The sequence below is a fragment of the Vulpes vulpes genome, chromosome 16, assembly GCF_048418805.1.
Source record: "Vulpes vulpes isolate BD-2025 chromosome 16, VulVul3, whole genome shotgun sequence".
Lineage (NCBI taxonomy): Eukaryota > Metazoa > Chordata > Mammalia > Carnivora > Canidae > Vulpes > Vulpes vulpes.
In genome coordinates, this window is record NC_132795.1 from 38,255,595 (window position 1) to 38,281,651 (window position 26,057).

At 39.5% G+C, this 26,057-nt stretch overlaps 1 protein-coding gene and 1 pseudogene across 2 annotated transcripts; both read left to right on the forward strand.

The window, feature by feature from the left end:
* The first annotated feature begins 166 nt into the window (after positions 1-166).
* On the forward strand, positions 167-24,406 carry RXYLT1 (ribitol xylosyltransferase 1). Of its 2 annotated transcripts, XM_026001790.2 has the most exons (6): positions 167-463; positions 1,424-1,579; positions 6,337-6,439; positions 17,724-18,038; positions 20,447-20,617; positions 23,977-24,406. In XM_026001790.2, the coding sequence occupies exons 1-6, from the start codon at positions 295-297 to the stop codon at positions 24,392-24,394; spliced, it is 1,332 nt and encodes a 443-aa protein (XP_025857575.1). In that variant the 5' UTR covers positions 167-294; the 3' UTR covers positions 24,395-24,406. The 2 variants fall into 2 exon arrangements, with proteins under 2 accessions (XP_025857575.1, XP_072599087.1); XM_072742986.1 differs by lacking the exon at positions 1,424-1,579.
* On the forward strand, positions 14,383-14,857 carry LOC112922257 (protein S100-A11 pseudogene; annotated as a pseudogene).
* Positions 24,407-26,057: the final 1,651 nt, after the last annotated feature.

The window sequence follows — 26,057 nt, forward strand, 5'->3', positions numbered from 1 at the left end:
GGAGCGGGGCCTGCGCGGGGCGGGGCCTGGGGCTGGGGGCGGGGCCTTCGCGGGGCGGGGCCTGGGTTGGGCGCGGGGCCTGTGCGGGGCCGGGCCTGGGGTTGGGGCGGGGCCTGCGCGGGGGCGGGGCCTGCGCGGGGGCGGGGCCTGCGCGGGGGCGGGCCGATTCTGCCACCTCCCTTCCCCGCGGCCCGGGCCTGCACCTGCCCCGGAGCCCGCAGGGCCGCGGCGGAGCGCCGGCGTCTTCCCCGGCCCGGCCCGGGGTGGCGGTGGCCGACGGAGAGCCGCAGTGGGATGCGGCTGACGCGGAAGCGGCTCTGCTCGTTTCTCATCGCCCTGTACTGCCTCTTCTCCCTGTACGCCGCCTTCCACGTCTTCCTGGGGCGCCGCCGCCGGGCTCCGGCCGCGTCTACGCGGGGCCTCAGGAAGGGGGCGGCCCCCGCGCGGGACAGGCGCGGCCGAGGTAGGACGCCGGGCGGCCGCGGGCCCCAGGGGCGGGTCGGGGGGGCCCGGGGCCCCGAGGGCTCGTACCTCCCGCGGCTGAGGGCGGCGGGCCCGGCCGGGCCCGGGAGCGTGTGCGGCGGTGTCGCCCCCCGTCCCCGGAGCTCGGCCCCCTCCCCGGACCTCGCTCCCATCCCCCGGACCTCGCCCCCCTCCCCGAGGCTCGTCCCCCCCCTCCCGGGAGCTCCCCCGCCCTCCCCGGAGCTCGCCCGCCCTCCCCGGACCCAGGACGTGACCCCGGGGTCCCGGGATCGAGTCCCGCGTCGGGCTCCCTGCATGGAGCCTGCTTCTCCCTCGGCCTGTGTCCCTGCCCCTCTCTCTGTGTGTCTCTCAGGAATAAATACACAAAATCTTAAAAAAAAAAAAAAAAAGAGAGAGAGAGAGAGAAAGAAAAGAAAGAAAGAAAGAAAGAAAGAAAGAAAGAAAGAAAGAAAGAAAGAAAAAAAGAAAAGAAAGAATCAGACTCCTCCCTCTTTTCGGAGTTTTGCACAATAAATAGTATCTGAAATAAAATAAATAAATAAATAAATAGTATCTGAAATAGTGTCAGAATCAGACTCCGACTCCTCTCGCCCTCATTTCGGACTTTTGCACAATGGTACCTAAAACGTTCTGCAGTCAAGTGTTCAGAGATACAGTCAATGTAAAATTGAAACTTATCCAGTGATTTTTAGAAGGTTTCGTCTGGGAGAGAGAATTTTGTGTCTCCTGTTAACATTCTAAGATCGTTCAGAATAAAGATTTAATAAAGATTAAATTCTGATTTCCTTTAATTTTACGTGTTTGACCAGTCCAAATGCAGTTGCTTTGCCTCTAGGAAAACTGAAATTATCACCCTCGTATCTAATTTAAATGGCATGAATTCATCTACAACTGCAGGTCCACCTTACTGATAAACACTGTTACTCTTTTTAAAACACAGAACAATCTACTTTGGGAAGTGAAGAATGGAATCCTTGGGAAGGAGATGAAAAAAATGAGCAACAACACAGGTTTAAAACTAGTCTTCAAATATTAAATAAATCCACGAAAGGGAAAACAGACTTCCATGTACAAATCTGGGGCAAAGCTGCCATTGGTAAGTTAATGTATAGAACTAAGGCATGTAAAAAGAATTCCTCAAAGGTACATTAAATTCAATTCATTAAATTCAATTAACATTAAATTCAATTAACATTAAATTCAATTCATTTTAATACATTTAGTTTATTTCATTGTTAAGCATTGTGATATATTTTTTGCTTAATATTTCATTTCTCCTTTCAGTTAGACAATATCTATGTAAATACACAAACACGAATATTCTATTGTTGGTCTTTTGCAGAGTACAGCTTTATTTGTAGATACAAAGTAGAATGTAAGCATCCTTATATAGAAATGGCTGTGTCAACTGAATTTTCATTATGTATGTATTAATTGGACACTTGATACACAAGTAAGTATAAGAGGTGGCCCCTGACTTGCCAAAAAAATTTGGGAAACATTGAACTGAACAAAGTTAAACAAGGTTCTTTATTGCAGGCCATTCTCAGAGCCTTTAACATGCCAGTGTTCATTATAAATGTGTAAAAAAGAGATACAATATATAGTCGATTAAACTTGAATACCCACAAAAGCATTTTTGCCCCGAGTACCATGAGATTCTTGTGTTCCAAGTTATATACTATGCTCAGAGAATGGGACCCTCAATGAGGGCTACAAGAGTCAGACAGAATTTAATGAATTAAAAGGGGCTTTGTTGGGCCTTTATTTTTTTTTAAAGATTTTTTATTTATTTATTTATTTGTGATAGAGAGAGAGAGAGGCAGAGACACAGGCAGAGGAAGAAGCAGGCTTCATGCCGGGAGCCTGACGTGGGACTCGATCCCCGGACTCCAGGATTGCGCCCTGGGCCAAAGGCAGGCGCTAAACCGCTGAGCAACCCAGGGATCCCCTTTGTTGGGCCTTTAAACATGAGTTGGATTTATCCACAGTGAGGGATATGGATAGAAAGGACCAGATGAGAAGAAAGTAATCAGAGAATGATGCTTTGCCCTTAGTGTTTCATAAAGTCCTTCATATTTGCATGCAAATATACATCCTTGAAGAATTTGGCTGACCTCCAAATTTCCAGTACCTAGACTGAGGCTCCAGCCATCAAGTTCTGGCAACTTTCTTCTTTATAAGATGTCTGATATTCATCTCATCCTTTAAATTCTCACTTCCCCATTCTAGTTTTTCATTAAATCTACATCTTAACAAGTTTTCATGTCTCCAGACTTTTCTTTTTGCAATTCAGTAAGCACAAAATTACTAGATGAGTTTTATTAAACACTGCTTTTCCTCAATCTATTTCCCAGGCATATAGGATTCCAATTCTATTCTTATTCAAAAAGGAAGAAGAAGGTGGGGGGGCGGTGCCTGGGTGACTCAGTTATGTGTCAAAATCTGTCTGATTTTGTTCAGGTCATGATCTCAGGGTCCTGAGATTGAGCACCATGTCCAGTCTGTGCTCAGTGCAGAGTTGGCTTAGGATTCTCTTTCTCCCTCTCCTTCTGCCCCTCTCCCCCACTTCAGGTCATGATCCTGCAGGGAGTCTGCTTCTCCCCCTATCCCTCCCCATTGCTTGTGTTTCTCTCTCTCTCTCTCTCTCTCTTTCTTTCTTTCTCTCTCTCATTCTTACTCTCAAATCAATAAATAAAGTCTTTAAATTAAAAAAGGGAAGGAAAAAAAATAAAAATAAAAATAAAAAAGGGAAGGGGGATCCCTGGGTGGCGCAGTGGTTTGGCGCCTGCCTTTGGCCCAGGGCGCGATCCTGGAGACCCGGGATCGAATCCCACATTGGGCTCCCGGTGCATGGAGCCTGCTTCTCCCTCTGCCTGTGTCTCTGCCTCTCTCTCTCTCTCTCTCTCTCTCTCTCTCTCTGACTATCATAAATTAAAAAAATAAAAATAAAAATAAATTTTTTTAAAAAAGTGAAGGAAAATGAAGTCATTGATCCAAGGAATTCTAAATTCTAACCAGGCAAATTGTTAGGTTTCAAGGCCTGGGAATAAGCTGTAGCTCAAAATTTGCTTCTGGTCTTGCAGCTCTATGTTTGCAGTAATCCTTCCTTTGTCATAAATGGTAGCATGTGCTTGCAGCTCAGTAGTTTTATCAGCCGGTATCCTGCTGATAGGATTTTGGGAATCCAATACCCTTCTTTCATTTCAACATCTCTCTATCCCATTTAGTCTAAGCCAGCAGTGTTTCTACTGATACAACCTTTTCAAGAGCCTTGTGGGTCTCCTATGTATGATACGTGGATTCACTCCATTAGACAAGAGCCCCTCCAGGTCTTTCCTAGATAATCTTGCCTCTGTTTCTGGCTTCTTGCTGAGATGGCTGAGGAGACCCATAAATTACACACCTACTGTCCTCAAAGTACCCTCTATGTGACTGAATATTTTAACCTTTTTATCCTTTTAAGGCACTAGCAAAAAAGATACTCAGCTACATCCATCACCTTCTTTCAGGAACATGCTTTCCTGACAGTGAATCTTCTCTAATTTTCCACCCTTTTGCAATTGAACAGACCAAGAATTTCCCAAATCACCAAGTCGTGGCTCCTTCTTGTTTAACAGTGCCTCCCTCAATCACTCTTTCTTCTTATATTTACTATAATCATCAAGAAGAAACCAAGCCATAGCTTCAACACTATTTGGAAATCTCTTCACCTAAATATCCAAGCTTATCATTTACAGGTTCCACTTTCCATATAACTTCTGGACACAGTTCAGCTAAGCTTTCTGGTGCTATTATAACCAGAATCCCCTTCTCTCCAGTTTCTAATAACATATTCCTCATTTCCTTCTGAGTCCTCACCAGCAGCACTTTGAACATTCATATTAATCCTGACAGTCTACTTAGATGTTTATAAAAACAATATAGGCTTTATTTCTATTGTGCTTTTTTCTTCTGAGTTCTCACTAGCTAAGTCACTAACACCCATACTTCTATCTATAACCCGGCCAAGGCAATCTAATCTAGGATTTTTAAATCATGCTCCTCAAAGTTCTTCCAGCCTCTTCCCATTACCCAATTCCAAAGCCACTTCCAGATTTTTAAGCAAAGTTCTTCCAGCTTCTTCCCATTACCCAATTCCAAAGCCACTTCCAGATTTTTAAGCATTTGTTAAAGCAGTATCTCATTTCCAGGCTCCAGAATGAATAGTCACCTATAGCTGCTATATCTAGTTACCAAAAATTTGAGTGAATTAAAACAACGCAAATTTATTATCTTTTTTTTTTAATCAAGATGTAATTGACATATGACATTATATTAGTTTCAGGTATACAACATAGGGGTTTGAGATATTATATTTTATGAAGTGATCAACATGATAATTCTAGTTAGTATCTATCATCGCACACACTTACACTTTTTTTTCATGTGATGAGAACTTTCAAGATCTATCCTCTTGGGCAGCCTGGGTGGCTCAGCAGTGCCTGAAGGCAGTTTAGTGCCTGCCTTCGACCCAGGGCCTGATCCTGGAGACCCGGGATCGAGCCCCATGTCAGTCTCCCTGCATGGAGTCTGCTTCTCCCTCTGCCTGTGTCTCTCTGCCTCTTTCTTTCTCTCTCTCTCTCTGTCTCTTGTGAATGAATAAATAAAATCTTTAGTAAAAAAAAATCTATCCTCTTAGCAATTGTCATATATAAAATAGTATTATTAACTATAGTCACCATAAACTTACAATCTTAAATTTCTGAAGGTAGAAATTTCAAATGTGTCCACATGGCTGTATTCTTTTTGGAGGCTTTAAGAGGAGGATCCGTTGCCTTGACTTTTGCAGCTTCTTGAGGCTACCCACATTCCTTGACTCACAGCCCAGCATCATTCTGACTTCTGCTTCCATCCTCATGCCTCCTTCCCTTACCCTGACACTCCTTTCTCCCTCTTGGTGAGGACGCTTATGATTATATAGGGCCCATCCAGATAATCTAGGATAACCTCCCCACCTCAGCATCCTTAATCACATACAGAAAATTTCTTTTGCTATGTAAGATAATGTATTCGTAGATTCTAGAGATTACATCTTTGGGCATCTTGGGTGGACAGGGAAGCATTATTGGGCCACCACATGTGGAAAGCTTTATCTGATTGGCCAGGTGTCTAAACACGGTTATTTTGTATCCTTTAGTACCAGGGCATAATGAGAATGGAACAAAGCATATCTGTCAATGTAAGTAAAGCAGGGCCCCCAGATTACTTCATTCTGCTTTCCTCTACTCTCAGAGATTTCATTCAGGTGAATTCACAGGAAAATATCAAGGGCTGCCCTGAGGAGGAAGATGCAATGGCATTTGTCTGCAGAGGGCATCATGCAATGAGGCATGTGTGTTCACATCAGGAGGAGTTACTATCTCCTTGATATATTGACTGTGTACATATATATGTGAGCTCCTCTGGCTGTGTTTGGCACAAAGTCATGAATTCCCCTAGGTTGCTATAATACAGAAACCATTCTAATCATATAGTAACTTACATTATAACAGATTTCAGGTTAAAGTAGATAGTAAAAGTCCAGGGATAATTAGGGGTTTCTCAAACTTAGAGTAAGAGAAGTTATTGTCTTTAAAATAACCCACATTTTGCCACATTTCACACTGACAACCTCTGAATTCTCTCTTACATTAATTGCCATATTGATACTTTTGAGCTATTTCTTGGCAGAACTGCCTGCCAAGGGACAGAAAAGGAATACAGTCTCCTTTCCTGATCAAATTATATACATGGGCAGAACATCTCATCTCACACATGAGAATAAACCAGACAGTAAATGGATTTTTTTGTTTGTTTGTTTTTCTTTACCAGGTTTGTATCTCTGGGAGCATATTTTCGAAGGTTCACTTGATCCCACTGATGTGACTGCTCAGTGGAGAGAAGGAAATTCAGTTGTAGGAAGAACACATTACAGGTATTAATTGTGCAACATTAACATTTGCTGTGTTTCTATATAATGTTTTATGTAAATACTAGAAGAAAAATAAGAGGAAAACACATTTAGAGACAGCATTTCTACTTCAATTTGTGAAGAATAGAAAATAGAAAAGTAAATAATAGTAAAATAGTAAATAGTAAAATAGTAAAAATAGTAAAATAGAAAAGTAAATCTCATGAAAATAGATTTTCTCATGAAAATAGTAAAAATAGTAAAATAGTAAATAGTAAAATAGTAAAAATAGTAAAAATAGAAAAGTAAATCTCATGAAAATCTATTGTAGTTAAAGTTCACTGGAACATTTTACAAAATACTTCCTTTTTTAAATTTTGTCTGTTTCATTTTTATCAAAACATTTATGATTATATGGGAAAGTTCATGCTCCAAATTTTGTAACATTTGGTTGTTGATAAACATTTAATATTCCACATTTTGAAGGAATAATATATAAACTTAAAAGTACTTTCATTTTTGTCTTCTAGTCACGTTCACCTGTTTTATAATACTCAAGTGGTATCAAAGCTATTCTTATGAGTTGTGAAAATTTTATAAAAATATATATGAGTTCTTTCATGATTTGATGGTATAGATTACAACTTTATTGCAATTACTCAGGAATCTGTTTTTAGATTCAGTGAAACCAATGTATCGTTAAGGCTTTTTGAGTTTTTATCTTTATAAAACTTTTATCGATGATCTCTTATTTCTAAAGCTATTTAAATAGGTAGAAAGCTGTGTGGTTAATCTCAATTTCATCTGAATTTTCTCTGCTCCTTTAATTCTTTGTTTGCTTTATACACACTTACAAAGCAATTTCATTTCATGTATCTTTTCAAAGTAATCATTCTTGAGAAGTAAACAGATTTTTATAGTTTTTAAAGATTTTATTTATTTTTAAAGATTTTATTCATTTATTTTTAAGTAACCTCTATACCCATTATGACCCCAAGATCAAGAGTCACACACTCCTCCAGATGAGCCAGCCAAGTGCCCGAAAATGGGTGAATTTTATGAAATGTAATTTAAAACATGATCTTTAGAAAGAAGTTCAACTTTTTTTTTCCCCAACTTTTTCATAAGTAGCATATGCTGATTCCTCCTAAGAAATTAAAAATGAAGGTGCCTATGAAATTGAACTGTAAATCAATATACAGTAGATACACATAGAGATAGACAAAGTTCTTTCAAGAGAAAGAATGAGTCCCAGGTTCACTTGTTACCTAATTGAACATAATATAAAGAATGTATCAATAAGGTTTTTTTTTTTTTTTTCAATAAGGTTTTTGTGAAGGTAAATGAAAGAGAGATAATATTCAGTACTGGAGATAGAGAGAAAGGAGAATGGAAGGTAGGGAGATGTTGCAGTACCTATTCAAGTAATAGTAAAAATAATAAAACTAATAACAACAGCAAGACTTCTGTAGTGATTACTATGTGCCAGATACAATTCTAAGCCTATACATCTGTTAATTCGTTTAATCTTCAAAATAATCCTGTGAGGGGTGCCTGGCTGGCTCAGTCAGGAGAGCATGTGACTTTTGATCCGGGGGTTGTAAGTTTGAGCCCCATGTTGGGTGTAGAGATTACTTAAAAATAAAAAAGTTTTTAAAAATAATCCTGTGAATTAGAAACTATTATTTGCCATATTTGAAATTTAGGGAAATCCAGGCAGAGAGAGGTTAAGAAATTTGCCCAAGTTTAGACACCTTATAAGAGGTACAGCTGGAATTTGAATTCAGATACTTTGGCTGCAGTATGTGCTCTTAACTGCTCTACTGCTCAGAGGTGACAGCACTTCATCAGGCCGGCTCAAAAGTTCAGTCTGCTACCCAGGTGTTCATGGATTCACATCCTGAGCACAGACTACATATGTTACTGATTCATGGTAAATACAGAGTCATTTCTTCCCTTTTGAAACGTAGATTTGAAGTACTGCATATAGTTAAATCCCATATCCTGTTTCCATATTTAATTAAACAACCCTCATATAATTGGGTATTACTTGCAGTCTGTCTATATGGAAAGAATGTGCTGGTCAAGTCAATATAAGCATGTGGATTGACCATTCTGAGTTATTTATTGGTGTTCTGGATTACATGCTTTGGACCTATATGTTGATACGAGCTCTTTGTAAACATAAAGTTTTATTGTAACAAAATGGGTTCATACTTTTTTACACCAAGTACCCTGATAGTACTTAGAAACTCTTCCCAGTATCTTCAAGGTGACCCATACCTTCTAATTCAGTTTTGGTAAATAAGGATGAACATGGGGCACCTGGGTGGCTCAGTCAGTTGAGCATCTGCCTTTGGCTCAGGTCATGATCCTGCAGGGAGTCTGCTTCTCTCTCTATCTCTCCCCATTGCTTGTGTTCTCTCTATCTCTCACTCTCTCTCTCAAATATATGAATGGGAACTTTAAAAGGAAAAGAAGGAGGGACAAAAAATAAGGATGAATGTGTTGAAATATTTAGGTTAGTAGCCTGTGTCAACTAAAAAAGTTGCAAGCCCATAAGAATTTATTAATTTTGGAAAAATAAATTATATATACTACTTGCATGAATCTAAAACTTTAATAAGCTGTTTTAAAAAAATCTATCATGAGAGTGAACTTCTTGAATACAAAGTTCTCTTAATTTTTGGAAAAAACACTATTGCTATATGATCATAATATGAAGTCTCAGTAAAAATTTCAGAAGGAAAGGTAAACTTCTCTTCTCTATGAATTTTTACGAATTTTTCTGACAAAAATCTTAGACTTGTCCCCATAATGCATATTTTCATTTCAAATACCAGAATATGAGATTTATGTTATTTTTTTAAGACTTTATTTATTGGGATCCCTGGGTGGCGCAGCGGTTTGGTGCCTGCCTTTGGCCCAGGGTGCGATCCTGGAGACCCGATATCGAATCCCACATCGGGCTCCCGGTGCATGGAGCCTGCATCTCCCTCTTCCTGTGTCTCTACCTCTCTCTCTCTCTCTCTCTCTCTGTGACTATCATAAATAAATAAAAATTAAAAAAAAATTTTTTTTAAATTAAAAAAAAAAAAGACTTTATTTATTTATTCATGAGAGACACAGAGAGAGAGGCCGAGACATAGGCAGAGGGAGAAGCAGGCTCCCTGCAGGGATCCGGACATGGGACTCGATCCGGGGACTATAGGATCATGCCCTAGGCTAAAGGCAGGCGCTAAACCGCTGAGCCACCCAGGGATCCCCAGAATATGATATTTATATAGATAATACTCATTTACTTTCAAACACCCAAATCCAATTATCTTAAGCTTAGGAATATGTATACACTCTTGAATGGGATTAGAAAAATAGAAGCCAGGAGATAGGGATGCCAGGGTGGCTCAGTGGTTGAGTGTCTGCCTTTGGGTCAGGTCGTGATCCTGGGGGTCCTGAGATCGAGTCCCGCATCAGACTCTCCGTAGGGAGCCTGCTTCTCCCTCTGCCTATGTCTCTGCCTCTCTCTCTGCATCTCTTATGAATAAATAAATACAATCTTTAAAAAAAAAAAGCCTGGAGATGAAAGGAAAAGTAATCATTACTAATGATTTAAAAACCTGGGGTTTTTCTGGGATACCTGGCTGTCTCAGTCAGTGGAACATGCAGCTGTTGATATTGGAGTTGTGGTTCAAGCCCCGTGTTGGGTGTAGAGATTACTTAAAAATAAAATCTTTAGGGGTACTTGGTTGGCTCAGTCAGTAGAGCATGTGTGTGATTCTTGATCTCAGGATTGGGACTACCTGTAAGTCAAATTCTGGACCATAGATCAGTGCAGGATTCAGATAAAAATTTTTACTGGTAAACAAAAACAATGTAGTTAATTTTTCATAAAGCCCATTTTCCCACTCCAGCCATGATAGCACAAGAGTGGGAATATTCCTTCATTAGCATTGAATTAGAGGGATGCCTGGGTGGCTCAGTGGTTAAGCCTCTGCCTTTGACCCAGGGCGTGATCCTGGAGTCCCAGGATCGAGTTCCGTGTCAGGCTCCCGGCATGGAGCCTGCTCCTCCCTCTGCCTGTGTCTCTGCCTCTCTCTCTCTGTGTCTCTTATGAATAAACGAATCTTTAAAAAAACAAAATTTAAAAATATTTTTAAAATCTTCAAACAAACAAAATTTAAAAAAACAACAACAATATTGAATTAGAAAAGTATGGAATCCTGACCGTAATGCCAACCACAAAAGTGGGATAAATTTCAGTAGCTGTTCAAATGTAAAGGCTGTTCATAAGTTTGGTATACCTATTTTGTAAAACCAAATTTTTAAAAACTGCTAATTAACCAAAATTGGTATAGAATCTAGTGGCTAAGATCTCCCTTTGCCTGTGTCTCTGCCTCTCTCTCTCTCTCTCTCTCTCTCTCTCTCTCTGTGTCTCTCATGAGTAAAGAAATAAAATCTTTAAAAAAAAAAAAATCTAGTGGCTAAGAGCCACGTGGACAGTTTGCTTGTACACATATTCTTTTTTTTTTTTTTTAAGTAATGTGTGCACCCAACATGGGGCTTAAAATTACAGCCAGTAGATCAAGCATTGCATGCTCCATCAGCTGAGCCAGCCAGGAACCCCATCTTGTGCACTTATTCCTAATCAAGGTATTTGCCAGACTCGTAGCTGGCAAATTAGTAATCTTATCTATATAACTCACTTAATATAACAATGGTGTATATGTAGTGTTTGTTCAGTAGTACTTGTTGAATTTAGAAAAAAATGAAATAATAATTATATTGGATTCTAAAAAATATATTCTGCTCACACTCAGCTTAAAACTCAAAATCTGAATGATTTCTCTGGACTTTATATATATTGAAAGTACTTCCTAGGAAGAAATATTTAACTGAACCAAGGAGAAAAGAAAAAATATTGAAAATTAAAGTTTTGACTATTAATGTATGCTAAGAAACCTAGAAGAGTAAATCATTGTTTTAAAATTCTATATATGAGCTCTTTAAATATGTTTATTCTTCAGTTAATGAAATTTTATGATTGATGCTTGACTAATACCCTTAGGAAACTAAAATATATCTTTCATCATGCATAAATGTACTGTAATATCTCATACATAAGACCTTCTTTATATAATGTATAGCTAGAAAGTTATGGCTAAATTGAATTTTTGTAACTTGATTCATACTTTAAATGCAGTGAGAGAACTTAAATAAATTGGTAGGGCAAATAACTCCCTGAGAGAGAATTACTGCTTGTTCATTCAGCGTTTCCTGAAGCCCATGCTAGTTGTTCATTCTAGGCTCTTGGGATTTCAAAGTGGATAAAATACTTTTCTCTGACCTCAGGGAGTTCACAGACTAGTGGTTGAAACAAACACATAAATAATTTTCATACTCCATATAAAGCGTAATGATAAATATGTGAGTAGTCTATCATGTTAGTTGGCAGGGAAATGGAGAAGGCCACTAACCCGATCTGAGCAGAGTTGTAGAGTTGGGGGTATGAGGCCTATCAAGAAAGGTGATGATGGCTGAGCTGAGCCCTTCAAAAATTAGTAGGAGTCAGCAAAGTGGTGAGAGGAGATTATATTCCCACAAAGGCGACATCAGAAACTAAAAACTGATAAAGAGCTGTCTTGTGCGTGGAATTGCAAACCATTCAGAATCCCTAGGGCATGAGACAGGGTAGGTAGCTGAGATTGGGAGTGTAGGGCAAGGACCATATCATGGTGGACCTTACGTGTGCCACGTTAAGACTCTTGGACTTCATTCTTGGGCAGTGAAAAGCAATTGACGATGATTAGGCAAGATAGTGGCATTGCCATATATGTTTTTGGGGTAGATTTCTCCAGTAGCCACGTGGAAAAATGATTTGGATGCAGGCAGACCAGCTAGGAGACTATAAGTATCCAAAAGATAAATAACTAAGTGATGAAGTAAGGAAATGGTGGTGGAGTTAGAGCCAGAGACAAGTTCGAGAAATATTTTTGGGCCAAACTTGCAGAACTTAGATTATTGGATACAAGGATGAGAGCAAGAAACGAATCTGATAACTCCCCAGTTTCTAGCTTGTGCAGCAGGATAGCTTGTGTGAGATCAGAATAACAAATACAGGGATGGGAGCTGGTTTGTCCACCCTTCTCTACCCAGCAGCACCTGCCTGACCCCCTCTTTCTCAGCAGGCAACCTTGCCCCCTATTTCCTCAAGAAAAAAGAGTGTATCCGCGATTATTGCCCTTAACTAGCTCCCCTAACGTTTACCTACATGATCTCTGTCTCACCTAACCTGAGCTCTCAGTGAGATTGCCCTGGCTCAGGGTTAATTCCCTCCACCTGTGCTTCCCCTCTGCCTCTTCCAACACCTTCCTTCCTCAATTACTTCCTTGCTCTCCTTCATCTTTAATCTTTTACTCACTATTGCTTTCCCACCTTCTCATCCAGACCTTCAAGAGTATCTGCATTCACTGTCCCCAGTTCCTTCTCATTTACTCTCAACACATGGCAGTTCAACTAACAATACACACAAAACTATTTGAATACACACACACTAAAAAAAAAAAAAAAAAGAATACACACACACTACAATACACACATAACTATTTGAATCCTACGGGATTTTTCTTTTACCTCCAAAATTTCTTTACCCAGATCTGTGCTTCCCAGACTGTGTACTGAGGTACCCTGGGGCACACAAATATTTTCTTAAGACTTTATTTCTAAGTAATGTCTACATCCACCATGGGGTTTGAATACACAACCTCAAGAATCACATGCTCCACCGACTGAACCAGCTGAGTGCCCAAGCACCACAAAATTTTTTAAATATTTGCAGGAAACACTGTATTACTTCACATTTGTCAGACACCATGCAAACCACCAGCTCAAGGTAGTTCACAGTTCCAACACTAGATCACCCTACATTTATTTCAGTGACGCCACATCTTTGTGGAGCTGGGTTTTCCATGGTTGCTGTGCTAAAATTCAGGTACTGTGCAAAGATCAACGTGGGACAGGCAGTGATAGTGGCAGTATCCTTTCTGACTCCAGGGTTTGAGAAGTTGTGTAGTGCTCAACAGGTGCACACATCCATCTCATTATTATCTGTGGTTAGTTGAGAATGAATTAGGAATTTTTTTCATTCGGTATGTGAATATTATTTTTTAAGTGACGTCTAAGCAGTTAAGACGTAAATACTTATTTAGTTGTTTGGGCTTAACAATTTAAAATTACTGAACCATTAACTCATTTCTTTGGCTTAAGAGACTTTGAAAAAAATCACTAAAACACTGAAGGTGCTGGGAACAAATAAAGTTTAGGAACCTCGAATTTCCTTCTCCTCATCTCTGACCCTGTGGCTTACACATGACCTCGAGGTCCAGAAAGCCAATTAGAGCACAAGGGCCAGTGTTCCTGCTGCTGGAATGCAAGAGCACTCCACAGAGGGCAGTGGAGATTCCAAGATGAGTCAGATGATCCCTAAATGAATCATACTTCATTTTGTTCACTTATGTGAGTCAATAAAATTAGAAGTATTCCTTTCACGTGAAAGTGAGACTTGAGTATAGCTTATGATATTATTTTACGACTAAAGTCACGTGTTAAAACACCTATTGTAAACTCCCAAATTAATGGCATGTGAACAGAAGTTTTGCCATGTCCAACAAAGTTAATACCATAAAAAATTATCTTTTGCTTTCTTCCTGTGCAAATATAGCAAATTTCTAGTCATTAGAGGTCTTTGTGATAAAAAGGCCCAAAACATTCTAAATTTTTTAAATTCTTATAAGATATAGTTTAAATCTTCTGACTAAATTATAAAATGTCTTCTTCCTTTTTAACCTGTTTCTGATTGGTTAAGATTCTAAATGTATTTAAAATACCTAGTACCCAGGTGCACCTGGCTGGCTTAAAAGAGCATGCAACTCTTGATTTGGGGGTCATGAGTTCAAGTACAAGATTAGGTGTAAAGACTACTTAAAATAAATAAATAAACTCCTGGTAGGGCTGCCACCCATGGGGCCACAGCCTTCTTGCCCGCCCACTCCATGCACACATGGCAAAAATGTCCAGCCCTACTGAGACTGAGCAGTGCATCGAGTCTCTGATTGTTGTTTTCCAGAAGTTTGCTGAAAAGGAGAGTAACAACTGCATGCTCTCCAAGGCAGAGTTCCTAACCTTCTTGAATACAGAACTGGCTGCCTTTACAAAGAACTAGAAGGACTTTGGTGTCCTTGACCACATGATGAAAAAGCTAGACCTCAACTCTGACGGGCAACTAGATTTCCAAGCATTTCTTAATCTTCTTGGTGGCATGGCCATGGCTTGCCATGACTCCTTTTTAAGGACTACCCATTTCCAGGAGTAAATCTAAGGAGCTTCTTGGGCCTGGCCTCCAGATTACCCCCCTTCCTGCAAAGCAGCCTCCCAATCATCACTTCCTCCTCACATCCTACATGGGCCCTGGCCCAGAGTGTCCACCGCCCTTTGCATCCAGTCCTGCTGGTACTTAATAAAGGAATAGTGTTGTGTAAAACACAATTAATAAACAAAGTTTTTAAAAATTCAGTTCTCAGATTTTCCAAGTTCATTTGTTTTTAAAATTACATCTTTCTTTTTTTTTTTTTTTTGATCGGTTTGTAATAAAAAGAATAAGTGGTTGTTACAATAACTTGGAAAATTCAGAAGATGTTTCCATCACTCATAAATCCACTATGTCCATAATTCCAAAAACAGGATTAGACCACATTTCATCATGTCTACTTCCAGTCTTTTTTCTATGTATAGTATTATGTAATTAAAAATGTAGTACAGATACAATATTGTTTTGTTGCTTTCTCACAGATTAATAACATGTACTGAGCTCCATGGCCAAAATTGTATTCAGTGCTTTACAATCATTACCACCTTTTTATCCTCACAATCCACTGTTTTTCTCCAACTAAACTAGTTTTCCTGCCCATGTGTAATCTCATTCTCCTTATATACCCTTAAATCACAAGCTTATCTGCCTCTCTGCCCTTGTTCATATTACTTATATTTCCTGGAATACCTTTCAACTTTTACCTTCCTCTACTCATGTCCCTTTCATTTAACCTACTTTAGCAATTTTATTCTGTATCGCTTAATATAGCATTTAACATATATTTTCATGTTAGTGTTTACTAAACTGTAAAACACTGTACAGGTGTTTATTATCTATTATACACCTATATAAAGCAATAAATAGATATATCAATTGAAAGGTGCTTTACACCTCAAAGCCATACCCTATAAATAATGCTTTAACACAATTATATCAAGGATGAACAATGATAGATAAAAATATATGTCTCAGGACAAAAAGACTCATGGTATTGTCTTTTATCAGGTTTATAAATTATCCTGATAAAAATGTTCTTATCTAGTTAGAAGTTAAAATGGAATATTATTAGATAACTGTCAATATTATCTGATCTAGTAAAATGTTTTATGTTTTTAAAAAAGTAACACAAGCTTCAGTGTGGCACTCTTTAAAATAGTTTGAGCATATAAGATATATGCACTTAAATGTAAATAACTAAGTTTGAGCCTGTCTCTACAATTGCCTCTCTAGTGTCTACTAGCTTTATGTAAGTCATGTAACCTCTCTCAAAATTTCCTTTTCTTCCTTCATAAAGTTGACCTAGGGTGGGAAAGGAGGGCTGGAAGATTTCTTGTACTCTAGGAATTATGCCTGCCTATAAATCTAAAGGTGCCTATAAATCTAAATCTAATTTCACCTTTAGATTTATATGGTAGTTCATATACTACCAATAATAAATACTTTAAACCTCTCCTATCATCACGATCCCTAAAGTATTCTCTAGCCCCTCAGATTCTGCAGATTCTCTTAAATTGCTAAAAAAACATTAAATCATTGGCCACCTCCAATGCCAGGTCCCGTCCCAGGCAAATACAAAACACAGTTCTCATCCCGGTAGGTTACTCTCATTGTACAATAAGGTCATAGAATCCACCAGTACCCATACACACAAACAAAATATATATTTAGGTTTGGGGTTTTTAATAATATCTACTAACTCTAGTATATTTGTTAAGCATAGTGTCATGGAAATAACCTCTGAAGTAGACATGTCCCGATTCACAACTCAGCGATGCCTCACTAGGTTATGCAACTTCAGCCTGATTTCCCAAATGCAGGGTGAGGACTAACGTGCTCTGCCAAGCTGTTGGAAGATAAATGACAACCTATGCAGAATGCCTATCTGTCATGTTTTTTCTCCTACAATAATAAGCAATAAAAGCAGAATTTCAACATCTTTTAACTAAAGACTCTGGGTTATGGGGCACCTGGCTGGTTCAGGCAGGAGAGCATGCAATTCTTGATCTCAGGGCTCTGAGTTCGAGCTCCACATTGTAGAGATACTTAAAATATTGTAAAAAAATAAAATTAAATTTAAAAAACCCCAGACAGTTATAAAGAAATGGTTGAGCAGGTTGTAGAGAATTCAGGACCATTATGGCTAATTTTAACATAGTTTAAAATTTTTTTATATTTAATATGTATTAATTTAAAATAATTCAGTGGTATTGGTTGTTCTAAGCACACAGAATATAAAAATGTGAGTTATGAAACATGTCTATTCCTCTTACGACTTTTTTCCAATACAGTAAGGAACAGAGAAAAATATATTCTCATTTACCCATCACGCAGAACAAATTCTAGCTCTCTGTCATATTTGCTTCAGAGACTTAACTTTCCTCTTAAAAGAATTAAATATTCCCTGTAAAAAGGAAGCTTTCTTTGTACTATTCCCCAGTTCCTTTTCCCTTCTTCCTGGTAACCTCCACGGATGTGTAGAATGCCATCCTCCAGTTTCTCAATTCATCACTTACACTTCATTCAGATAAAGAGCATAACAGTCACTCACACCATAAAAGAGATGAGAACTACTGATTTAAATACCTTTCCAGGAGGAACTATACATATAGAGTTTCACACTCAACTGTGAATAGTTTACTAGCTTAAATTCTAGCCACCACTTATTCTGAATGTGGTTAAAAGTAACAACAAAGCTACCACATTTCTGATTGCCATGTGCAATTGACCTTCCTACCACCAAAGCTTCCCATTAACCCACAGCCATGATGTATCCTTCAAACTTGTTCAAAAGAACTTGTGTTATAGAAATATATCTCTAGAAAGAATACAGATTAAATCTCATTGTAGATTTTATATAAAATGATTAAAAACTTCTGATCTCAATTACCTTTGTTCTGTTTCTGTTTATCTCTTGTTCTTGTTTTGTTGTTTTGTTTTTAACAGCTTCATCACTGGCCCAGCTGTAGTCCCAGGGTACTTTCCCATCGATGTGAATAATGTGGTACTCGTTCTAAACGGAAGAGAAAAAGCTAAGATCTTTTATGCCACCCAGTGGTTACTTTATGTACAAAATTTAGTGCAAACCCAAAAACTCCATCATATTGCTGTCGTGTTGCTTGGAAACGAACATTGTAATAATGAATGGATAAACCAGTTCCTCAAAAGAAATGGAGGCTTTGTGGAGGTGCTTTTCATAATATATGACAGCCCCTGGATTAATGACGTAGATATCTTTCAGTGGCCTTTAGGAGTGGCAACGTAAGTACAAAATATTATTACGTATTTCTAGACCTAAGACCTGAATTTCTGAATCAGGAAGATTGTACTTTAAATTTGTAAAAAATGTAGTTCTGGGATCATCTGGGAAGCCCGGTACAGTCTTTTCCATGGAAAAAAATATGATTTGGCCTCATGCTTCAGTAGTAATAATGATGTTTTTAGTTGGTTAGTTTGGGGGGGAGGGGTTGCTTTTTGTTTTTGTTTTTGTTTTTTGGGAGAAAGAGAGAGAGTGAGTGGGGAAGAGGGGCAGAGGGAAATGAGAGAGAGAATCTTAAGCAGGCTTCCTGCCCAGCACAGACTCCAACTTGGAGCTGGATCTCCCAACCCTGAGATCATGATCTGAGCCAAAATCAAGAGTTGGACACTGAACTGACTGAGCCACCCAGGCACCCCTAGCATATTTTAGCATTTGATAAGGAAAGAAGATTAAGTTAAAAATTCCAAGGCATAGGATGAATGTTCAGGTTTATCAGGAGTGCCCTAAAGAGATGTTTAATCGAAAATGGCAGACAGATCTTAAAACAACTACAGAGTCTATATAATTCACAGTAAAAACAAACAAAAATCTTACTGGTAAAGCATGTTAAATCAGGAGCATAGCATACCTTTGGATTTGAGAGGATCATAATACGCTCAGATCCGCCACTGAGACTGATTGAACTTGCATAGATCTCTTCTATAATAGTAGGAGTTAATTAAGTATTAACTAAGGCTTCTATATATGTCTATAAAGTCTTTCTATAAAATGGAAAGCTCATTTTTTATCTTTCTGTTAATAGAGAGTTTTTAATTAAGTTGACTTTAAGGTAAGTTAAACTTAAAGCCAGCACTAGTACATAAACTTCCCAAGGCCAGGCGTTTTGTCTCTTGTTCTCTGTGTCAACAGAGTCTAAAACCAAGCCTGCACAGAGTAGACAATGAAAACTTGTCAAATGGATGAATTACAAAAAATCTCGCTAACATGCTTTTTGAATCAGATATTCATTATTCATTCTCATCACTTGTTACCAGACGTGGGCTTAAATTGCTGCTTAATTGGCTACACAGCATCACCACAGAAGCATATTAACAGACATATTTCCTGGCCTACCCTGTGGTATTCCAACTTAGTAGGTTTGTGGTAGCATCAGACAAAAAGGTTTATATTAAGTATAGCCAGATATAAGACCCTTTGAAAATTCTCTGCCTTGAGTAGAGCTCATTGTAAAATGCTCTTTCACAATTTCATTTTACAATTTCATTGTAAATTACTCTTTCACAGTAACACTATATAGTCTCTTCATACAATTTCCATACATTGAATGGAAATTCTTTGTAATTCTGTGTTTGTTGGACTAGACCAATATTTTTTTTTAATAAATCAGTGGTTTTCAACCTGAAGCTGTTTTGTCCTCCAGGAGACATTTGACGGTGTCTGGATTTTTGATTGTTACAAGTGGAAGGTGAAGGCAACAGTGCCACCTGGTAGGTAGAGGCTGGCCAAGGATGCTGCTAAATATCCTACAAGGTAGAAAACAGGCTCCACAACAAAAAATGAACTGGCCCAAGATGGCAGTAATGCCAAGGTTGAAAAAACCGGTTATAGAATATTACATAAAGCTTCTCCCTTATGGGAAGCTTGTATGTCAGGCACCCAGTTTGGTGTCTGATTGTTTCCAGATGCCCATAAGAATAGGTCAGTTGCGACAGGCCTCTACTGTTGGTATGTATGCAAGGGTTTTTTTTTTTTTTATGTTTTATTATTTTTTTAAAGCTAGTTTTTGGGCAGCCCGGGTGGCTCAGCAGTTTAGCGCCACCTTCAGCCCAGGGCATGATCCTGGAGACCCAGAATCGAGTCCCACGTCGGGCTCCCTGCATGGAGCCTGCTTCTCCCTCTGCCTGTGTCTCTGCCTCTCTCTCTCTCTGTGTCTCGAATGAATGAATAAATGAATTAATTAAATATAAAGAAAGAAAATTGGAGCTCTTTCCTATAGCAATGTGTATTCTATAATTTTTCCGTAACCTGGCTAAAACATTCATTAAATTGTGATCTTTATAAATGTGGATTATTTATACTTTGAAGATCTTGAAGTCAACCTTCCTTGACTACAAGTGTATGGAAGTTGAGGTGTATAAAAAAAACAAAGCGTTTCAGGCATGTAGTCTCTACAGCAATTTTGTAAAAGATGTCAATTTAAGGTTTTTGTTTGTTTTTTTTTTTTTTTTTCAGTCAGTAGATTCAGGGACTTTTCCAAAGTAAGCATGGAAAATTACAGTTTGGGGTTTAAAAAATCATACTTGAGATCTCTTATCTCTGTATCATCATGCTACCTATGATGTTAGGTTATATGATAATCTGCCAATCTTGTTGTCATACATTGTTAACTCATATGTACTTATTTTTGTAGATACAGGAATTTTCCTGTGGTGGAGGCGAGTTGGTCAATGCTGCATAATGAAAGGCCCTACTTATGTAATTTCTTAGGAACGGTTTATGAAAATTCATCCAGACAAGCACTAATGAACATTTTGAAACAAGATGGGAATGATAAGCTCTGTTGGGTTTCAGTAAGAGAACAGTAAGTTCTTATGTTTACTTGATTCACCTGTTTTGTTCTCCAGTCTGAGAGTTGCTTTTTGTAGCAGCACAGGTTTCTAAAAAGACATTGTTAACTTCATTAGTACCAGTCTTTTTCCAGAAGATACTTCTATAAATTCGGTAATTAAGGCTGTGTAGAAACTGGATTGTATGCATTTAAAGTGGGGAGAATCTCCTATAGCTATGGTCCACCCTGAAGAGGAATGCTAGGAACCGTCCTATGCAAATGTCAATTGTTCAAGATGCCTCAGTTGGCAATAAGGTCTTCGGGTCACCCCTGAGACGTTCAGCGGGCCGGTTTTTCAGAGTTCCAAGAATGGCATGAATTAGTCCTCACACCTTCAGGAAACTGACACAACCCTGAGGACAGGAGAACAGGACACAGTATTCTTTGAATCCCCAGATCTAACATAGGCCCTTGCACAAAACAGGCCTAGGATAAATGGGGAGCGGATGGATGGATAGATGGATGGATGGATGGATTTAATAGGGTCAACGTTCCTCCATCTTTTGCATGGTTATCATGAAATAGGTATTCATGGAGTAAAGGAAGAAATTTTGAAATTATGCCTTTTGATTTTAAATAAACAAATGCGTTTTCATGTGTAGAGTCATCAGAGAAGAAATGCCCTTCCAGATCTACAAATATATTCATTGTAGCAGATACTCTCTTTTTGAAAGCATAACTCCCAACTCTAACCGAGTTAGTGTTACCATGCTATAGTCATTCAGTAAACATCGATTTTTCAGGCAACTGCTATATGCCAGAAACTATCTTAGCCATGAAGAATACAGCAGTGAACAAATCAGGCAAAAGTCCACGCCTTCTTAGAACTTAAATGTTTGTTGGAGGAGACAAACCAGGAAAATATATCGTTGTCAGAAGATGATAGATGCCATGGAAAAACAGTTCAGCAGGGGAGGGATGTAGAGAGGACTAGGGACCAGGAGTGGAGTATCTGCTGTTGTAGAATGGCCACAGAAAGCTCGAGTATAAAAAGTCCAGGCCTGAAGAAGGTGCAGGCCTGAGCCCTGTGTCTATTTAGGAGGAGAGTAGTCTGGGCAGAGGGAAAGCAAATATAAAACGCCACCAGGGACAGTGTCCCAGGAAAGGAATGAATGAAGCCAGTGCAAAATATCAAAGTTGATCACAGGAATAGACTTATTCTTGTAATTCCTCTAACAACATTGAGCCACGAGGTGGAGTAGGTGTCCTCCTTGCTTCTCATTGCTGCTTCCAGACCATTCTCCCTTTTCCCTCCCTAAAACCTCCCATTGTGAGTATCATGTCAGCAGACAAAACTGTTCATTGCTCTTCCTCTTTGAAGTCATTTACTGACCCTGGGGTTTACCTCCTTAATTCTGCGGAGAGTTTAGTTCTGGCACATTCTCACTCTCTCCCATGTTACTCCAACCTAATTCTTGGTGATTCCGAATCTACATAGATGGTCCTTCCATCACCTCTGTCTTACAGTTCCTTTACCCCCAGTCTTCCGTCTGGTTCTCCACCTGGCCTCGGCCATTCAGTGTCACGCTCATTTCATCATTTCATAGACCTTATCATACACGCCTCATCTTCTCTGTGGTCTCAAGTTCCAGCATCTCTCTGTAACCACGATTTTTCTATCATTCCAGCTTATTCCCTGTATCTATCTGACTACAACAGTTCAGCTGGGATTTATAATTCATTGTTCCTACCACCTTTTCACTGTCCTTTACTCACCTCATCTTTACTTCCTTCTTTTCCCCACTTAAATGTCCTGGTCAACTATGACCGATATACATCCAACTCCCTAGTTCCCTAGTGTAGCAAACCCTAACTCTGGCTAAATCTAGCTCTCTTACCTGCTCCGTACCTGCACCATGCAGCCAAACACACACAGAGAGAGAATTGTGCCAATAGACCTGGCTTTAAATACATGACCTCACAGCACCTGGTGGCTCAGTCAGTTAAGCATTTGCCTTCTGCTCAGGTCATGGTGTTGGGGTCCTGGGATCAAGCCCCACATAAGGCTCCCTGCTCAGTGGGGAGTCTGCTTCTCCCTCTCCCCCCACTCATTCTTTCTCTCTCTCTTTCTCTCTCTCTCTTTTTCTCTCTCTCTCATAAATAGATAAATAAAATCTCTTTAAAAAATACATGACCTTGGGCAGCCCTGGTGGCGCAGCAGTTTAGCACCGCTTGCAGCCCAGGTGTGATCCTGGGGACCCAGAATCAAGTCCCGTGGGCTCCCTGCGTGGAGCCTGCTTCTCCCTCTGCATGTGTCTCTGAATCTCTTTCTCTCTCTCTCTCTCTCTCAATGAATGAATGAATGAATGATAAATAAATAAAATCTTAAAAAAAAAATACATGGCCTTGATTCTCAAGTGCCCAGAGTGTCAGCAATCATGTTTCCGTTGTCCATGTACTCCCCCACTCTCCTACAAGACTGTTTTATACCTTCTTCTCTCTTCATTACATTTTGACCCTATTGCCCATTTCACAGAGAAATTAGGAACAGTCAGGAGAGAATGTCTGTCCTCTTACCTGCTGCCCTTGGCCCTGTACAGTCTATTCTCAACATGGGGGCCAGATTAATTCTGATAAAATTAGAATTAGAGGCTATGTTAGTCATGCCTCAGATCACAAGCCCCCATGATGGGATGCTCTGACTTCATCTCCTCTACCTCTTCCCTCGGTTACTCTGCTTCAGACCCTCTGGCCTTGCTGTTCCTTGAACTTGCCAGGCACACACTGTCTCATGGCTTTTGTGGGTTTTTTTAAAGATTTTATTTATTCACAAGAGACACACAGAGAGAGAGGCAGAGACCCAGGCAGAGGGAGAAGCAGGCTCCATGCAGGGAGCCCGATGTGGGACTCAATCCAGGGACTCCAGGATCACGCCCTGGGCTGAAAACAGGCTCTAAACCACTGAGCCACCCAGGGATCCCCTCTCATGGCTTTTATACCTGTGCTGCCCTCGGTTGTCCCCTTAAATGTCTGTGTGGTTTGCTGCCTCACCTCTAGCTCTGTGCTCAGACGCCCCTGCAATGAGACGTTCCCAGGTAACCTATTTAAAACTGCAATACTGCTGGCTAAGAAACTCCCTCCTCACTACTCTGCTTTATTTTTCTTAATAGTACTTAACACCTAATAATATACTGACCTGACTTGATTATTATCCATCTCTATCACCAGAACTAGAATATAAGCTTGATAAGGGCCAGATCTTGGAGGGTGGGGTAGAGAAAGAAGAACCAGCACTCAGAAAATACTGGCTGGGGGTCCCTGGCTGACTCAGTTGATAGAGTGTGAAACTTTTTTTTTTTTAAGATTTTATGTTGTTTTCCCGATTTTTTTAGGTGGCAGCCTCAGGAAACAAATGAAAGCCTTAAGAATTATCAAGATGCTTTGCTCCAGAGTGATCTCACATTGTGCCCAGTAGGAGTAAACACAGAATGTTATAGAATATATGAGGCTTGCTCCTACGGCTCTGTTCCCGTTGTAGAAGATATAATGACAGCTGGCAACTGTGGAAATACATCTGTTTACCATAATGCTCCTCTGCAGTTACTCAAGTCCATGGATGCTCCCTTTATCTTTATTAAGAACTGGAATGAACTTCCTGCTGTTTTAGAAAAAGAGAAAACTCTAATTTTACAAGAAAAGATTCAAAGAAGAAAAATGTTACTTGACTGGTATCAACATTTCAAAACAGAGCTAAAAATGCGATTTACTAATATTTTAGAAAGTTCATTTTTAATGAATAATAAAGGGTAACTGTTAATTATCTTCTTGAGCTAAGATCTGATTTTTTAAATCGTTTCTAATACTCTGTGTGTGTGTGTGTGTGTGTGTGTGTGTAAATGTTCTTTGAGGTACTCTTGTAGATCCTAGATTACGTATATAATGTTGACTAAGTAAGTGCTCCCTTATTGGGCCACTCCTTCAAATGAAGTTAAAATGTTACTCAAACTCACTTTTACAAAGTCAGATGGTTTAGCGTTTATCAATTCTTCTCATCCACTCAGATTCACTCTAGGGAGGCAGCATTGTGTGGTGGAAAGACAGCTTTGGAGTCAGAACCTGGATTAAAACCTTGCCTCTGCATCTACTGTCTGGGACTTTGAGGAAGCCAAAGTGAAGTATCCTGAGTCTTGGTTCCTTTCAATGTAAAATGAAGATAACGGTACCTCCTAGGTTAAGTTTTAAATATGAAATGAAATAACATTTAAAGCATCCAATATATGTAGTAATTATACAAGTTAATAATAGGATTCAATTTAAATATTTTAAGACATGCTCATTTACATAATCTGAGAATAATCATATACTGTGTCAAGAATGTATATGGATAAATCTTACAGAATTAGACCTTTAGATCACTCAAGTTTCGTTGAATTATACTGGAGTCGGTGCCTGGATGTACGATCTGGTCGTAATTAGTATATAACGGCCCTAGGTATTCATCAAGTCTAAATTTCCCTACTTTCTTAGACCTGGAATTCCCATAAAGGTGTCCACGCCATCAGGTCTGGCAGCATGGATATAAAGGACCTCATTTTTGCATCCCAGTGGAGCATCCTGGTGCCCACCACAACCCTATCCAGTTCTTAGGAAACTGCTCCACCTGCAACCCCTGCTAAAAGCACTGCACACAGGCACCTGGGTGGCTCAGTTGGTTAAGTGTCTGCCTTCAGCTCAGGTCATGATCCCAGAGGCCTGGGATCGAGCCCCATATTGGGCTCCCTGCTGAGCAGGGAGTCTACTTCTCCCTCTCCTTCTGTCTGCTCCCCCTGCTTGTTCTGTCTGTCTGTCTCTCTCTCTCTCTCTCTTTCAAATAAATAAATAAAATCTTTTTTATCCTCTTGTTCCATACTTCAGGTGATAGCTAAGGGTGCATTATTCAAGGGCACTCTGTTGATAGGCTTCCTGATAATCCTGGAGATTAGTACCACAAAGTAATAATAACAGCAATGATAATAGCAGCAATAACTAAAGCAAATAGCTAGTTCAAGGACTTATTGAACTAGGAAACACTGAGAGCCTGAGAGTCAATAGCAGGAGTAGAAACCGCCAAAAGGCTGTGTTGGAATGGGAGCTATAAGCTAGTATCGGAGCAGCAAAGAAATGCTCGGGACAAGTTCAAAGAGAGAGAAATCCAACCCCAGAGCATTGTGGTTCTTGATGGGTTTCCAGCTCCCTCTCCCATGAATTTTGAGATTGCTTTTTTACTTCATCATTGTGTATCCTCAGAATTACCTCCTTTCTTCAGCCTTCACCTCTCCTTGTCCCTGGTCACTTGAGCTGACTTCCAAACCAAAACAGCCTACCCAAAACAATGACCATCTGTTTCATCTTTCAGAGCCCTCATTTGCCTCTCTCTTGAACAGGAGTAGATGACAGAGCCAAGGTTATAACACCATTCTCCTTTGACTAGGTT